General features: G+C 58.8%; 1 protein-coding gene across 2 annotated transcripts in view; it reads right to left on the reverse strand.

The window, feature by feature from the left end:
- Window positions 1-194: 194 nt before the first annotated feature.
- The window catches only part of ZNF710 (zinc finger protein 710), a 68650-nt gene continuing 51304 nt past the window's right edge, over window positions 195-17540 (reverse strand). The window contains exons 3-7 of one of the 2 annotated variants that reach the window (XM_054713245.1): window positions 10775-12300; window positions 7445-7636; window positions 6413-6587; window positions 4215-4408; window positions 195-422 (exon numbers count right to left, since the gene is read on the reverse strand). In XM_054713245.1, the coding sequence (XP_054569220.1) occupies window positions 4239-4408; window positions 6413-6587; window positions 7445-7636; window positions 10775-12271 (2034 nt within the window). In that variant the 5' untranslated portion in view covers window positions 12272-12300 and the 3' untranslated portion in view covers window positions 195-422; window positions 4215-4238. Of the gene's footprint in view, window positions 423-4214; window positions 4409-6169; window positions 6588-7444; window positions 7637-10774; window positions 12301-17540 lie in introns of those variants that run through there. The other variant, XM_054713244.1, reaches the window with a different exon arrangement.

Raw genomic sequence — 17540 nt, forward strand, 5'->3', positions numbered from 1 at the left:
TTGCCCTTTTCTTGGTACGGAACACAGGCCTCCCACCCCCTGCTTGGCAGCCGACTCTGGTTTCCCACTCACAGCTGCTGGGGGTTTGGGTCTGGGGTATGAACAGGGCCCCCGTGGGGTCCAGGACACTGAGCCCCGGACTTGAGTTCATCTCCTCAATTCTCTTTCTTTTTTTTTTTCTGTTTTTACATGTATGTTTTTATTGATTTCAGAAAGAGAGAGAGAGGGAGAGATAGAGGCATCTGTGATGAGAGAGAATCATGGATCACCTGCCTCCTGCACGCCCCCTACTGGGGATCGAGCCCACAGTCCCGGCATGTGCCCCTGACCTGGAATCCAGCCGTGACCTCCTGGTTCATGGGTCGATGCTTAAACACGGAGCCACGCCGGCCGGGTCACCTCCTCACCTTGCTTTAGCAAAACTAAAAAAATTAAAGTTAGCACATTTCTGTAAAGCGACATAGATCCCATTTACAGGGCTGTCCTTCTAGCATACTTTGGAGTTAAAATGTCCGGGGAAGAGTTGTACCACGTTCACTTGATAAACAAATAGCTGGCCATCCTAAGTCCATTTCCCATGTGTTGGGGGGACTCTCAGAGCTCCTGAAACCCAACAGTTGGGGACCTTGGTAGCTTTGAGATGGGCTGTAGCCACACACACGCACACAAACACACACACTCACACGTGCACGCACACACACACACACACACACAGGCGCCCCCTTCTGTCCCAAGGACCTCTCTTCCTAGGTCATCGCCGTGGGCCCCCAGGGCCGTGGGGAGAAAGGCTGGCACGCTCCCTCTGCGAGGCCCAGCTCCGGGGGGGGGGTGGGGAAGCTTGGGGTTTCCAGCCCCGCGTGCCCATCGGTAGCAAAGGGCTGGCAGCTCCCCAGGACGCACAGCCTCGGAAGCCCAGCTTGGCATGGTGAGCTGGCTTCTGTCCTGGGCCCTGCTGGTGGGCAAGGAGGGGAAGCCGCTCTTCTCTGCAAGTGGTGGGAATTCTGGGGCCTTGGTCTGCCTCCTCCTCCCCACCCCCCTGTCCCCCCCCCCGCCCCTGGCTTGGGCTTGGAGCAGCTCCCTGGGGGTGCCGGGCTCTGCCGGGGGGTTCACTCTGGTGGGTGCGGAGGATGATGTGGGTCTCCTCCAGTCCCCAGAGAGCAATGCCCTGCTGGGAAGGGCTGCAAAGCTTTTTAAAAATATATATATATTTACTGATTTCAGGGAGGAAGGGAGAGGGAGATAGAAACATCATGAGAGAGAATCATGGATCGGCTGCCTCCTGCACGCCCCCCGACTGGGGATCGAGCCCACAACCCGGGCACGTGCCCTGACCGGGAATCGAACCTTGACCTTCTGGTCTATAGGTCGACGCTCAACCACTGAGTCACACCAGCTTCCGCGGGCTGCAAAGCTTTGTTAGGAGTTCCTTCCGGGGGAGTGGGGAGGGCCAGGTCCCCGAGAACCACGGGAAGAAGCACCGGCAGTCGCCTCGCTAAAGAATATTCATTTATTTATAATTATTGCTAAGTAAACGTCTCTTTTAAACAGGAACATAAAAACACAGTAGGGCTTTGCACAAGTGGGAATTTCTAAACAGTTGGTCTGTATACACGTCAAAATAAGTTAGAATGGAATTCATCCAGGAGCTTCCACGTCCCCCCCGGGGGGGCCTCACACCTCCTTTGCAAAGGTTGGGGGCGAGGGGTGAGGACAGGAGCCTTGCCAGACCACCCCCCCCCCCGCGCCCTTCCCCCCAGCTCAGACTGCGAGTTGTGCTGTCCCCTTCTCTTAGCTTCGCCCAGGTCCAAGGCACAGGGCCGGGCGTTCAAGTATCGCACTCGCAGAGGGCCGGCTGCCGCGGGGCGCGGGGCTGCGGGCGGGAAGGAGAGCCCCAGCCCGGGGCCGGCCCTTCTCCCTTGGGTTTCCAAGGCCACTGCGCTGGCGGAGGGAGGAGGAGGAGGGGGAGGGGGAGGGGGAGGAGGAGGGAGGGAGAAGGGGGAGGAGGGAGGAAGAGGAAGAAGGGGGGAGGAGGAGGAGGGAGGGAGAAGGAAGTGGAGAGGGAGGAGGGAGGGAGGAGAAGGAGGAAGGAGGGAGAAGGAAGTGGAGGAGGAGCGAGGGAGGGGGAGGAGGAGGAGGAGGAGGAGGAGGAGGAAGGACGGAAGAGGAGGAGGAGGGAAGGAGAAGGAAGTAGAGGAGGGAGAAGGAAGTGGAGGAGGAGGGAGGAGGAGGGGGAGGGGGAGGAGGAGGAGGAGGTACAGGGTTCTTTTTGGTACCAGGGGAGAAAGACGTCGTGGGAAGAGGTAGTTTGCAGGGATGATGCGTCTCAGCAGGAGAAAACGTCGTCTACAGTGATGGGGTCACTGCCACCTGAGGGTCATCGTGGCGGGCACCTGGGCGCCAGGGGGCTGGGGGTCTGGCGAGCCACACTTGGGGAGAGGCCCCCGTGGTCTGTTGCTTCGTGTGAGCTGCAGCAGAGAAGGAGGGGCCCCTGGCTGCCTGACCCCGAGGCTGCCGTGTGCTCCCCGCAGACCTGATCACAGCCACCCTGAGGCCCCTCCACTAAGGTACAGCCTTGGAGGGGGCGGCATTGCAAAGTGGTCCCCCACCCCCAGCTGTCCCCCCACCTATTTCCTGGGCTGAAGTTGGTGGCTTCACCTCCTTCTGGGCCTTTGAAGACAGCCCTGCCCGCCCCTCCCCACGGAGGCCTCCGGGGGGGGGGGGGGCTGTGAGCAGGGGTGTGGGTGCCCTGGTTCCTGAATGTGCTGTTTCCCTGCCTGGGGCCTGCAGCCTCCAGTTCCAGGGGCAGGAGCCGGCTGGGGACAGGGCCGGGGAGGGAGCCAGCTGCTGACCGAGCTCCGGCCCCTGGTGGGTGATGCAGAGCGAGTCACTGGCGAGGGGCTGGGTGGGGGTGGAGGGCCTGCCCCGTGCCTCCTCCTGCCTCCCACCCGCCTCCTGAGCCTCCCTGCCAGCAGCTGGGCCCCCAGGGCCGAAGCGCAGCCCCCACCCCGAGTTTTGCCAGGCCAGGCGGCTCTAGGGTGGGGGCACGGAGCGCACACAGCACAGGAGAAAGCTTCCGTTGGGGAAAAGAAACCGGTCTCCATCAGGAAGGTACAGGCGACACAGAGTTGAAAAGGAAAAGCGTAAAATAAATTACCTTCCAAATACCCCCATTTGCTCAAAAAAAAAAAAAAAAAAACAAACAAAAAAAAAAAAAAAAATTCTTTTTTCTCTCTATGGTCTTCATTCTCCTTTTTAAATGTTGCTGTCTCGGGAGCCTGCAGACCCGGCTGCCCCGTCCTCAGCACGGATACCGTTACACCTTAAATAAGACAAATGCCTGGGGACCTTTCACCTTTCACGGTGCCCCGGCCCCTCGCCCCAGGGGCCTCGGCCTGTCCCGGTTAGTGTGGCCTGGCATGGCGCGGCCCGGCTCAGCTCGCATTGGGGACCCTGAGCGGGGACACCGTGTGGTGCCCCAGCTAAGACAGAACTGGGTGACTTACACCCACCTTAGGGCGGTAAGAGGGGGGGCCTGCCGCGGGTGGACTGGAGAAGGCGTTTGCGGGGGGTGGGCTGCACCCTGCTGTCCCGAGGGCCAGGTTGGGGGGCCGCGTGTGCACCTGGCTCCGGGGGGCGCCGGGGAGGCACCGGGAGGTAGAAGGCGGGGCCCCGCCTGGCTGTCCTGTCCGTGGGCAGGGTGGGGAAGACGGCTCTGGGCCTGGGCTGTTCCCAGCCCGGGGGCTCATGGGTAGGGGTGGGCAGTGCTGGCCAGCTGGGAGCCCCCACATCCCTAGAGGCAGGGAGGCGGGGGGAACAAGGCCTGGCTCCAGCGTTCCTTTTTCCAGTGTCAGGACCCCTGAGGAGCCATCAGCTTGGCCCTGCACACCCTGGCTGCCCCAGCGCTGTGGGCCTGGGGACATCTGAGGACCTGTGCCCTGGTGACCTGGCCCTTTCCCCGACCCTCCCACGGCAGCAGGCCCAGGAGACGCAGACCTGGGTCCCTGTCCCCCTTCCTTCCCCGCGGGGCCTGGGCCCCGTTCACAGCTGAGGCCAGTGATACAGTCCATTTGGTCTACAAGTCCCTCGTGGTGCCAACGACTCCGTGTCGGGGGAGGGCCCCGGGCCGTGGGGCAGTAGCTCGTGTCCCCGCTGCAGGAGCGCAGCCCGCAGCCCGCGGGTCTCACCCCCACACGCCCAGGCCCCCCCTCACCCACCGGGTTCCGGGCGGCCCGGCTTCGCTATAGCACGTTGTAGTAGGCCATCTCCTTCATGGCCTGCTCGGTGAGGACGCTGGCCTCGGCGCTGCCGTCCACGCCCGCGTACGCGTAGGCGTTCTCCTCAAAGTCCTCCATCTCCTGCTGGCTGTCCAGCTCCGAGGGGTCGGTGCCCGCCAGCTCCATCATGGGGTCTGCAAGACAGGGGCACAGTTAGCCCCGAGGCCACCTCTCCCGGGAGGAGCCCGTCGCCCCACATAGGAAGCGCGTGGCCTTTTCAAGGAAGAACTAACTTCCCAGGCAGTGTGCCCACAGGATTCGAGGCTGCCCCGGCCTCGCCCCTCGGGGAGGCCCCAGGCGCTGGGGGCTACTCTGATGGGTCATCAGATCGGAGCCCTGTGTGTGTTGGGGGGGGGAGGGGGCAGGGGGCAGGCCTGGCCTTGGCCTCTTGGTCCCGCCTCTGCTGTCTCTCCTAAGCCACTAAACTTATTTCCTTTCTGCAATGTTTCCCATCCGTCCCCTTTGCTGCACTGTGTCCCGTCTCAGCATCATCACTCATTTAGCGCCTTCTGGTGCCGGGCACTGCACACATATCAGTTCATGAGTGCTCACAGCAACCCCAGTTAGGAGGTCAGAGGGCAGGTCAGAGGGGTGCATCAGCTTGTCAAGGGGACCCAGCAAATGCTGCCGATTTCATCCACTGGCTGGGGGGTTCGGGGGGGTCGGGGGGCAATCGCCTCTGACCTCCTGTAGCGTGGATTTTTTTTTTTTAAATTGATTCGAGAGGGAGAGAAACATCGATGTGTTGTTCCACTTATTCATGGGTTACTTCTGGCATGTGCCCTGACTGGGGTTTGAACCCGCGACCTTGGGGTCGGGAGGATGCTCTAACCAGCTGAGCTGCCCAGCCAGGGGGCCAGCATTTGTGCCTGAAGCCAGCTCTACCCAGTGGGCTCCCCGGGCCTTGCTCTCCAAGGACAAACGCACACCCAGGAGGAGGCAGAAACTCGAAGAGGCCTCCTGTCATTTTATCCAGCTGAAATCTTATTCTAATGCTCTTACTGTCAGAACAAGAGCCAGACAGAAAACTCCACAGAGGTGGCCCGGGCTGTCTTCCAGTGAGTCATGGAGGTGGGGGGTTGGGAGGGCGGGGAAGAGAAGGGGGAAGCCCGGGGGATGATCTGGAGACCCTGGGAGGGTGGCCCCCAGGGCTGGGGCTAAGCCTCAGTGTGCATTCTGCCCCTGCCCACCTCGGACATGTAAGTGTTTTGGGGAGACGTGGATCCCAGACCGGGGTACCCTGATAAGTCTACGGCAGGGCTTTCAACCCTAGCCCCACCAACATTCAGGGCCGTAATTGTTTGTTGGGGGGCCCGGCCTGTGCACTGTAGGGTGCTGAGCGGCATCCCCGGCCTCTGTCAGCTCCATGCCCGTAGCATCACCCCAGCTGTGACAACCAAACACGGACCAGACATCCCTTGGGGGGAGAATTCCCCGCTCTGTTGAGAACCTCAGGTCTAAGGGCAAACCCCACCCACCCCTTGCCCAACGAGTGGCTCAGGACGAAGCCTGGGACCCCCGCTGGCCTGTGAATTCTTAGAATGTTCTGGTTGGCTTCACCCTTTTTGCCTTGGCTGCTGGGAAGCTCAGAGCTCCCTTCTGCATGCCCGCCCGGCTTCCCACGGTGCACGTGGAGCTGGGACCTCGCCTGGCTTTCCCTTATCACTCCAGTTGCCACGTTCCCATTTGCTAATTCCTTCCCCGCCCCTTTATTTTACGTCATCTCTCAGTCATGAGATCAGGTATCGTTCCCGCGTGTTGTGATGTGACACGAGTCTATCTAACGTCTCCCTCCGTCCTCGAGTTTCCGCGTCCGTAAAACGGCGATAGCGACAGAGCCAACCTCACCTTTCAGGGTCCCGTGAGTTAATAAAGGCCTGGCACACGGGTAGCGCTCAACAAACGGCATTCTTTTTATTATATTGTTTACGTGAGCCCACTGAGGTCCTTGGAAGAATACAGGAACATCCCGGCATCACCACGCTGGCCCTCCAGGGGGCCCCCTCTCCAGACCTGAGCCCACCCCAGCGAGGTCTCAGGCCGGGCCAGCCTCCCGCCTCCCCTCCCTGGGCAGGAGGCTCCAGCGTGTGCCGGGAGAGGACCGCTCCTGGTCCGTCCACTGCGCGTGGCCCACCCACCTTGGCTGTCCAGGCCGATGTCCATGACGCCGTGCTTGACCTTCATGTGCCGGCTCAGGTTGCCCTTGAGGTTGAACTTGCTGGAGCAGTAGGGGCACTTGAAGGGCTTGCTGCCCGCGTGCAGGTGCATGTGGCCCAGCAGGTTGTACATGCGGTTGAAGGACTTCCCGCACACCTGGAACACACCACGGGCACCGTCAGCCCACAGGGGGTCCGCCCTCCAGAAGCCCCGCCCACAGGGGGTCCGCCCTCCAGAAGCCCCGCCCACAGGGGGGTCCGCCCTCCAGAAGCCCCGCCCACAGGGGAATCCGCCCTCCAGAAGCCCCGCCCACAGGGGAGTCCGCCCTCCAGAAGCCCCGCCCACAGGGGAGTCCGCCCTCCAGAAGCCCCGCCCACAGGGAACCCGCCCTCCAGAAGCCCCGCCCACAGGGGGGTCCGCCCTCCAGAAGCCCCGCCCACAGGGGGGTCCACCCTCCAGAAGCCCCGCCCACAGGGGAGTCCGCCCTCCAGAAGCCCCGCCCACAGGGGAGTCCGCCCTCCAGAAGCCCCGCCCCCGCCCACCCCTCTGTGGCCGGGCTGCAGTCCCACCCACTACCGCCAGCCCTAGTTTCATTCTTTCCTAAGTGACCCCAGGGGTCTGAGAGGCAGAGACCTAAGCCTCCTTGCCCGTCATTGTGCCTGAGCTGGGACAATTTCTCTTAGCACCCAGAGTTCGGATCTCCTACTGCACCAAATCCCCGGGCCTGGGCTCTCTCCCTGTGGCTGCACCTTGACCTTCACCCTCCCCCACTCCCCACCTCTCAGAAAACATAACTTCAGCAGCTTGTAAGATCTGAAACGCACCACCCACTCCATCTCCCCAAAGCCCGGGCGGTTTCACCCAACCAGCACCGCCTGTATGCATTGCATACAGACATGCCCGCCCTGGCCAGGCCACCTGTGGGTGGGCTTTCGCTGCCGCATGTCCTGCTGACTCCATCCAGGCCCCCCAGGGGACAGGCCTGCCGCCTTGGGGCCTGCTGGCCGGGGTACCTTGCATTTGAATGGCTTCACCGGCGAGTGTACAATCATGTGGGTCTTGAGAGTCTGCTTCTGCACGAAGGTCTTGAAGCAGATGTGGCACTGGTAGGGCCGGACGCTGGTGTGGATCAGCATGTGCCGCTTCATGTTCGCCTGCAGCGTGAACTCCCGGCCACACACCTCGCACTTGAACTCCTTCACACCCTGTGGGGGGGGGTCGGGGAGGGTGGCAATGATCAGGGCCACATGATGGGCACAGCCTGTGTGTGGACCAGAGAGGGTCAGAGCGTCTGCAACAGCTTCTGGGAAATGACTTCCTGGGGGGTGTTCCAAACAGGCACACTTGTTCAGAATGCCGGGCAGGGCCACTGCCTCCAGGCAGCCCTCCAGGGTTAACTAGGCAGAGACCGGCTGGGCCTTATTATTATTTATTTTTTATTAGTCCTCAATAATTTTTAAAATATATTTTTATTGATTTCAGAATATATTTTTATTGATTTCAGAGAGGAAGGGAGGGAGAGAGAGATAGAAACATCAGTGATGAGAGAGAATCATGGATCGGCTGCCTCCTGCATGCCCCACACTGGGGATCGAGCCCGCAACCCGGGCATGTGCCCCGACCGGGCATTGAACCGTGACCTCCCGGTCCAAAGGTTGACGCTCAACCACTGAGCCACACCGGCCGGCCCCTAGGATATTTTTCTATAGATTTTTTTAGAGCAAGTGCAACGGAGGGGGAAGAGACAGAGAGGAACACCGATGTGAGAGAGACACATCGATTGGTTGCCTCCTGCATGCGCCCCGACCAGGGCCGGGGATCTAGCCTGCAACCGAGGTACATGCCCTTGACCGGAATCAAACCCGGCACCCTTCAGTCCACTGGCTGACGCTCTATCCACTGAGCCACACCAGCTAGGGCTGGCTGGGCCTTATTGTTCCTACCTACACACCTGCTGTCTCCTGCTCTCCCGGCAGAGGTTTTTAGTTCATTCATTGATTCATTGATTCATTGATTATCAGCCATTTACCAGGCACCTCCTACAAGCCAGCATCACACCAAGCATCCGGGGCCTTTGGCCAAGAAGACACAGCCATAGCCTGGTGGCCGTGGTCTATTTCCTCAGCTCCGGGATGTGTAAATGTGTTTTTTCTCCCACATGCATCTCTCCGAGTGGTCTTTGGAGACCACCTCACCGACCCCTTTGAGAATATGATTAAAGGTACGGACGCCCCAGGAAAAGTGACACTCGTGCCTGTGTAGAATTTAGACCCTTCAAACTTCTCACTGACCCCATCACTGACCCCGAGAGAGCTCCCCATTCAGTGGGAGTTTTAGTCTCAACAGGTTCCCTGTGCAATTCTTACGGATGGAGTTTGGAACAGAGACAAAGACTCCAGGGAAACCCTCTCGGTTTGGGCTGTGCCGGGGTCTGGAGGGGGCCCCAGAGCAGAACAGGGTGCTGAGGGCACAGGGGACCCACTTCACGGCCTAGGGAGAAATGTTGGGACAAAACGTGGGGGCCAGTCTCTTCGCTAGAACCCCAGCGGGACAGACACGTTTCTGTGGTGACAGCTGCCATCCCAACGGCTGTTTCCTACCAAGCTTCCTACCATAATTTAATGGTTCCTGTTGTCTTTCTCTTAGCGGCCAGGGGCGTGTCTCACGTCTTAGAGGCCCGCTGGAGACTCAGACGATGTGTACGACCACCAGGGGGCCCTGCCCTCTGGGAACTTGGTCTGCAAGGGCTGTCTACGTTTAGGCTGACGTGAGGGACGTCTCCAAGTGGATTTGCCTTTGATTTTTTTTGCTCTCAGCTCACCTTTGCTGTATTATTCATCTCTTAACGCTCTGCAGACAGGTGGGGTGGGACTTTCGGGAGAAGAGAAAAATGGCAACTATATCATCCATGAACTTAACCACTCTTCACTTCACCCCCCCCCCCCGACCCCCCAGACACTAATAACCAGTCATCTGGTTTTTACTTGGGGCATATTCCCCGTTTAGCTTCAGAATCCTGAACATGATGCTCTTGGCAGGTACATCAACCGACTGCGGGAGCACCTGCATTGAAACCTACGAGTCATTCTTGCTCTGTTGGAAAAGCGTCCCAGGACTGGGTGTGGGGTGGGGGGTGGGGGGGAGGGGGCTGGGCTCCTGACCCAGCAGGCTGTTGCTCCGCACCTCACTGTCATGTCCCCTGTGAGAACTCTAAGGCCACCATTATGAGGAGGGAAGCTCTATGCACAGCAGCTTCAATGTATGCAGTCGGCTAATTTGGGGTGGAAACCCCGGGCCGGCCCTGGCTGGTGTGGCTCAGTGGATGGAGCGTCAGCCTGAGGACTGAAGGCTCCCGGGTTCGATTCCGGTCAAGGGCACATGCCCAGGTTCTGGGCTCCATCCCCAGTAGGGGGCATGCAGGAGGCAGCCGGTCCATGATTCTCTCTCATCACTGATGTTCCTCTCTCTCTCTCCCTCTCCCTTCCTCTCTGAAATCAATAAAAAAATATATATATTTAAAAAGATAAATAAGCCCTAACTGGTTTGGCTCAATGGATAGAGCGTCTGCCTGTGGACTGAAGGGTCCAGGGTTCGATTCCGGTCAAGGGCACATGCCGGGGTTGGGGGCTCGTTCCCCAGAAAGGGGGCAGGGAGGGTGCAGGAGGCAGCCAATCCATGATGCTCTCTCATCATCGATGTTTCTAGCTCTCTCTCTCCCTCTCCCTTCCTTCCTCTCTGAAATCAATAAAAATAAATAAATAAAAACTGTTCAGCCCTAACCGGTTTGGCTCACTGGATAGAGCGTTGGCCTGTGGACTCAAGGGTCCCAGGTTCGATTCCGGTCAAGGGCATGTACCTTGGTTGCAGGCACATCCCCAGGTGGGGGGTGTGCAGGAGGCAGCTGATCGATGTTTCTCTCTCATCGATGTTTCTGACTCTCTATCCCTCTCCCTTCCTCTCTGTAAAAAATCAATAAAATATATTTAAAAAATAAAAAATATGCCCTAGCTGGTTTGGCTCAGTGGATAGAGCGTTGGCCTGCAGACTGAAGGGTCCCAGGTTCGATTCCGGTCAAGGGCATGTACCTTGGTTTCGGGCACATCCCCAGTAGGAGGTGTGCAGGAGGCAGCTGATCGATGTTTCTAACTCTTTATCCCTCTCCCTTCCTCTCTGTAAAAAAAATCAATAAAATATTAATTAAAAAAAAAACACAAACAAAACTGTTCATCTGTGAACCAACTCTAGGATTGACCTCAAGGAAGCCCTGGGTGAAGGACCGGAGAGGGCGGAGCCAGGGGGGAGGCGCAGGGAGACCCAGGTGGGGGGGGGGGGGGGCGGCGTACCTTGTGCGTGAGCGAGTGCTGCTTGAGGTGGTGGACCTGGCTGAACTCCATGCCGCACTCGGTGCACACGAAGGGCCGCACGTTTTGGTGCTTGAGCATGTGGTTCTGCAGCTGGCTGCGGTAGTGGAAGGACTTGTCGCACTCGAGGCACTGGTAGAGGGTGGGGCCCTGGTGGGAGGCCAGGTGGCGCTTGAGCTGCGTGAGCGTGGAGAAGTCCAGGCCGCACTCCACGCACACGTGGCAGCGGCCGCTCTCGTGCTTCACCTCGTGGGCCTTGAGCTCGCTGGGGTAGGCGAAGCCGCGGCCGCAGAAGTGGCAGCTGTAGGGCTTGACCTCGGAGTGCAGCAGCATGTGGCGCTTGAGGTGGCTGGTCTGCGTGAAGGCCTTGTGGCACACCTGGCACTTGTGCGGCCGCGTGCCCTGGTGCGTGAGCAGGTGCGTCTGCAGGTGGCTGGGCTGCTTGAAGAGCTTGCCGCAGTGCGGGCACGAGTGCGGCTTGATGCCGTTGTGGCCCAGGATGTGCGTCACCAGGTTGTACTTGGACGTGTAGGACTTCTCGCACATGCGGCACTGCCAGCGCTTCTGCCGGTCGCCCGCCTCCACCAGGTACGAGTCGTCGATCTGCACGTTGATGTCCAGCCGGTCCAGCTGCGCCTTCTTGTGCCGCTCGGCCGTGGCGCCGGCCGCGTCCGCCTCCAGCTCGCCCGCCTCCGGCCACGCGAAGCCCTCGGGCTTCAGGGGGGGCTCCGGGGACCCCACGGCGGGGGGCGCCTCGGGGTCGCTCAGCGGGGCCAGGTGCGGCGGCGGCTCGAAGCCACACTCGGCGGCGGCGGGCAAGGCGGCGGGCGCCCCCGGCAGCGCCAGGCTGGGCTCCGGGAAGATCTCCCGGGCGGGATCGGGGAAGTGGGGGTCGTAGGGGGCGGCCAGGTCCAGCTCGGGCCGCGGGGCTCGGGGCAGGGGCCGCAGCGGCCGGGGCTTGCGGCTGAAGGCGCTGAGGTCGATCATCTTGACGGCGCTGCTCTGCACCAGGGACTCGCAGCCGCCGGCCACCTGCGCGGCGGGGACCTCGGCGGGGCCCGCATCCTTGTCATCGCCGCCGCCGCCGGGCACGGACACCTCGTAGACTTCCTGCTCCTCCTCCTCCTCTTCCTCCTCTATCTTCTCAAACTTGACCTTGGGCACCAGGCGCACGGGCGGCCGCGTCTTCCGCCGCGTGTGCTTCTCGAAGGCCGCCTCCACCTCCAGCACCTCCTCCTCCGCAGGCTCCTCCAGGGCGCGCCCGTTGCAGGCCAGCTGGTAGACCTCGGGGTCCGGGGGGCCCGGCTCCCCCAGGGAGGCCGCCGACAGCTCGGGGCCCAGGTCCGGGTAGAAGGCCTCGGCGCTGATGGTGGCTCCGAAGAGCTCATTTTCCGACACCAGGCCCAGCACGGCAGCCTGGGCCAGGGACAGCACCACCACCGCGTCCGTCTGGGTCCCTGAGTCCATAAAGCCCTCCATCCCTGGGCGGGGGGGCTAGGAGGGCATCGCTGTGGGGGGGGGGGGGGGAGAACAGGGCACATCATTATGGGGGGCACGGACACCCTCCGCGTATCCGCCCATCTCCACCGCCCATCTCCACCTCCCCGTATCCGCCCATCTCCACCGCCCATCTCCACCTCCCCGTATCCGCCCATCTCCACCGCCCATCTCCACCTCCCCGTGGGGTTCTGGCTAAGCCCCGCCCCCTTGCTGGCCTCAGTCTTCCCATCTGTAAAATGGGAAGGCTGGGGTTTCCCCAGCAATTTCCGAAGCTATGCTTTGCGTGTCCTTGGGGAGCCCGGCAGAAAGCACCCTCAAAACTCGCAGAAACTAACGATTCTTCTGGTTTTTTTTTAACCCTTTGCACTCGCTTGCTTTTTTCCTCGGTTCCTTCATTCTACTCGGGATTTAATTTCTTAAATACCCCAGATTTTCACAAAGCGCGGCAGTAGAATAAAAAACCGGGGTTTCTTTTCATACACGCTTATTTATTTGGATTTTTTTTTTTTATATTTCAAATTCTTGGTACATTCAAAGAGTAACTTTAATCTCGACATCCGAGTGCAAAAGGTTAAAAGCCGATTTTAGAAGAAAAAAAAAACAAAAACCCATCGACTCAATTGTACACACAGTGGCACACCCCACTCCAACACTCGGCGGCCCCACCGGCTTTGTTGCCAAGGAGACTCATTTTTGCTCGGACCTTGAGACCACAGGGAGGGGTTAAACCGCTGTCCCCGTTCGCAATGGCCTGTCCATACGCATGAGGTGTTCTGGTTCGGCAGGGAAATATATATTGGGCAAAACCAAGGCAACACAGAAAAATAAATGAGGTGACAGGGCCGACCGCAGACGGCGGCTCCCACCAGTCACCCCTCAGGCTCAGTGATGTGCCCCTCCCAGAAGGAGCTAAACGTTACACGTTTCAATATCTACATGTATACTGATGAAAACGATTTTTTTTCTGATTTGAACACTGGGATTCCACGCAAGATCCGAGTTGAAAGAAGCACTCGGCAGAGGCTGGGTTACAGGCCCGTGAAGGGTTGTAACTCAGGTGAAGGGGCTCGGCTCCTTGCAAAGCCCTCGCGGATATAAAGAATCCCTCCGAAATGAGGGCACCGGCCCCCAGCGTCACAGCCACACTCACCCACCTAACAGGTTCTTTACAAAATCAATGGGGCCCTAACCGGCTTGGCTCAGTGGATAAAGCGTCGGCCTGCGGACTGAAAGGTCCCAGGTTCGATTCCGGTCAAGGGCATGTACCTTGGTTGCGGGCACATCCCCAGTGGGGGGTGGTGTGCAGGAGGCAGCTGATGGATGTTTCTCAATCTCATCGATGTTTCTAACTCTCTCTCTCTCCCTTCCTCTCTGTAAACAATCAATAAAATACATTTTTTTAAAAATCAATGTGGCCCTAGCTGGTGTGGCTCAGTGGATAGAGCGTCGGCCTGTGGACTGAAGGGTCCCGGGTTCGATCCCTGGTCAAGGGCACATGCCCCGGTTGTGAGCTCGATCCCCAGTAGGGGGTGTTCAGGAGGCAGCCGATCCATGATTCTCTCTCATCATGGATGTTTCTCTCTCTCCTTCTCCCTTCCTCTGAAATCAATAAAAATATAGTAAAAAAAAAAAAGTTAATGTGCCCACCAAACCACCCCCCAGGTGCAGGGCGTCCTGCCTTCCCATGGTGCCCTTCTCCCAAACCTGCTGAGCTCCTGGCTCCTCCTCCCAGCCTCCCAGGCCTCTCTCCAATTCCACCTGTTCCTGGGTTTCCCTGCCCGCCCCCGCCAGGCCAGTGCCCTCTCCCAGCCTCTCCCGTGGCGGGCGCGCAGGGAGCAGGGCCCAGAGGTGGGAGGGCCTGAGCTTGATCCTCATGAATTAACCCTCCACCCGCAGCTCAGAGCCACGCACATGGGAGGCACGCCCTAGGAAGGAGAAAGACAATACTGGGGTGACTTGTGCCCGCCTCGCCTGCTCCCTGCCCGGGGCCACGCTTGGCGGGTTGGCGCCAGGCCCATCAGAGGCCCTTCCTCAGGAAACAGGCTCCGGCCGGGTGTCTCCCGCCCCCCCCCCCCCCACAGGCCGGCAGAGCCTCCCCTTCCTGAAGGGGCTAAAAATAAAACGCCCCAGACGGGAACGTAGCCTCCTTGAAATGGACACTGAAGACGAGACTATTAAGCGTGAAGTGGGGTTCTTGTGGAAGGGGGGGGTCTGAGGGAACAAAGCTCAGGCTCGGGGCTCAGGGTCCACTCATCGCCCCCCCCCCCCCCCCGCCCAGCCCCTGTTGGAAAGTCAGGCAGCTCAGCCTCAAGTCTACGCTGCCACTTACACGTGACGGAGCAATGTCATTTCAAAGTCACTGCTGGGCCTCAGTCTCCCCATCTAAAAATGGGGGTGGAAATCCTACCCAGGAAGGGGTGTAACTCAGGCGAAGGGGCTCAGCTCGTGGCAAAGCCCTCGGCGGATATAAAGAATCCCTCTTGCCGGGCCAGCGTGGCTCAGTGGTTGAGCATCGACCTATGAACCAGGAGGTCACGGTTCGATTCCCGGTCAGGGCACATGCCCGGGTTGCGGGCTCGATTCCCAGGGTGGGGCGTGCAGGAGGCAGCCAATCAATGATTCTCTCCCATCATTGATGCTTCTCTCTCTCTCATTCTCCCTTCTCTCTGAAATCAATAAAAACATTTAAGAAGAACCAACAACTATCACTCTTACTGTCTGCCTTTTGATGGAGCCTTTTCTTATTTTCTTTATTGTCAATCCTCACCTGAGGATATTTTTCCATGGATCTCTTAGAGAGAGTGGAAGAGAGAGGGAAAGACAGAGAGAAACACTGATGTGAGAGAAACACACTGATTGGTTGCCTCCTACACGAGCCCCGACCACGGCCCAGGCCAGGGAGGAGCCTGCAACGGAGGTCCATGCCCTTGACCGGAATCGAACCCGGGACCCTTTGGTCCGCAGGCCGACGCTCTATCCACGGAGCCACACCGGCCAGGGCTGGAAGGAGCCTTTTCTGATGAAGACCACAGAGCTGAGAAGACCACTTCTCCACTCTGGGGCCCCGAGTCCAGCAAAGGTTTGGGGGACTCTTCAGACAACCTCTAGAACAGAGAGCCCACTCGGCCATTCGTGCAACCAATACTATTTGCTAAGTCCCTGCTCCTGGAGACGCAGGCGGTGAGACCCGGGAGGGAGACAGGGAAGGGGGTGTTCTCCCCGAGTCCACAGAGGAGACCCCTGTGCCACCGCAGCCCCTCTGCGGGGCGCGTCACTGCCTCCGGCCACAGCGACCCGCCTGACACAGCACCAGCTGCACCCGGACAGCAGCCAGCTGCCCAAGCCTTCGTGTCTGCTGTGGGTTTGGACAGACCACGAGCTCAGCATTTTTTCTAGACTTCTCCAATGCAAGGCCAGAGGGGGGCGGGAGGAGAGGGGGGCGGGAAGGGAGGAACTGACCCTCCATAGCAGATCCCATGCTGGGGACTCGGCCCTGAGATCTGAGTTCGAATCCGGGCTTTGCCCTTTTGTAGCCCGGGCATCCCACTGCATCTCGAGCCTCAGTTTCCTCATCTCTATGGACCGGGGTCTCTATGGACCAAGGTCCCCATTCCGTCTCTATGGACCAACGTCCCTATTCCGTCTCTATGGACCAAAGTCCCTCTTCCGTCTCTATGGACCAAGGTCCCTATTCCGTCTCTATGGACTAAAGTCCCTCTTCCGTCTCTATGGACCAAGGTCCCCATTCCGTCTCTATGGACCAAGGTCCCTCTTCCGTCTCTATGGACCAAGGTCTCCATTCCGTCTCTATGGACCAAGGTCCCCCTTCCGTCTCTATGGACCAAGGTCCCTCTTCCGTCTCTATGGACCAAGGTCCCTCTTCCGTCTCTATGGACCAAGGTCCCTCTTCCGTCTCTATGGACCAAGGTCCCCATTCCGTCTCTATGGACTAAAGTCCCTATTCCGTCTCTATGGACCAAGGTCCCTCTTCCGTCTCTATGGACCAAGGTCCCCATTCCGTCTCTATGGACCAAGGTCCCCATTCCGTCTCTATGGACCAAGGTCCCCATTCCGTCTCTATGGACCAAGGTCCCCATTCCGTCTCTATGGACCAAGGTCCCCATTCCGTCTCTATGGACCAAGGTCCCTCTTCCGTCTCTATGGACCAAGGTCCCCATTCCATCTCTATGGACCAAGGTCCCTCTTCCGTCTCTATGGACCAAGGTCCCTCTTCCGTCTCTATGGATTAAAGTCCCTATTCCGTCTCTATGGACCAAGGTCCCCATTCCGTCTCTATGGATTAAAGTCACTATTCCGTCTCTATGGACCAACGTCCCTATTCCGTCTCTATGGACCAAGGTCCCTCTTCCGTCTCTATGGACCAAGGTCCCCATTCCGTCTCTATGGACCAAGGTCCCTATTCCGTCTCTATGGATTAAAGTCCCTATTCCGTCTCTATGGACCAAGGTCCCCATTCCGTCTCTATGGACCAAAGTCCCCATTCCGTCTCTATGGATTAAAGTCCCTATTCCGTCTCTATGGACTAAAGTCCCTCTTCCGTCTCTATGGACCAAGGTCCCTATTCCGTCTCTATGGACCAAGGTCCCCATTCCGTCTCTATGGACCAAAGTCACTCTTCCGTCTCTATGGACCAAAGTCCCTATTCCGTCTCTATGGACCAAGGTCCCTCTTCCGTCTCTATGGACCAAGGTCCCCATTCCGTCTCTATGGATTAAAGTCACTATTCCGTCTCTATGGACCAAGGTCCCTATTCCGTCTCTATGGACCAAGGTCCCCATTCCATCTCTATGGACCAAGGTCCCTCTTCCGTCTCTATGGACCAAGGTCCCTATTCCGTCTCTATGGATTAAAGTCCCTATTCCGTCTCTATGGACCAAGGTCCCTATTCCGTCTCTATGGACCAAGGTCCCCATTCCGTCTCTATGGACCAAGGTCCCCACTCTGTCTCTATGGATTAAAGTCACTATTCCGTCTCTACGGACCAAGGTCCCCATTCCGTCTCTATGGACCAAGGTCCCCATTCCGTCTCTATGGATTAAAGTCACTATTCCGTCTCTATGGACCAAAGTCCCTATTCCGTCTCTATGGACCAAGGTCCCTATTCCGTCTCTATGGACCAAGGTCCCCATTCCGTCTCTATGGACCAAGGTCCCTATTCCGTCTCTATGGACTAAAGTCCCTATTCCGTCTCTATGGACCAAGGTCCCCATTCCGTCTCTATGGACCA

This window comes from Eptesicus fuscus, chromosome 25 (assembly GCF_027574615.1).
Source record: "Eptesicus fuscus isolate TK198812 chromosome 25, DD_ASM_mEF_20220401, whole genome shotgun sequence".
Classification (NCBI taxonomy): Eukaryota; Metazoa; Chordata; class Mammalia; order Chiroptera; family Vespertilionidae; genus Eptesicus; species Eptesicus fuscus.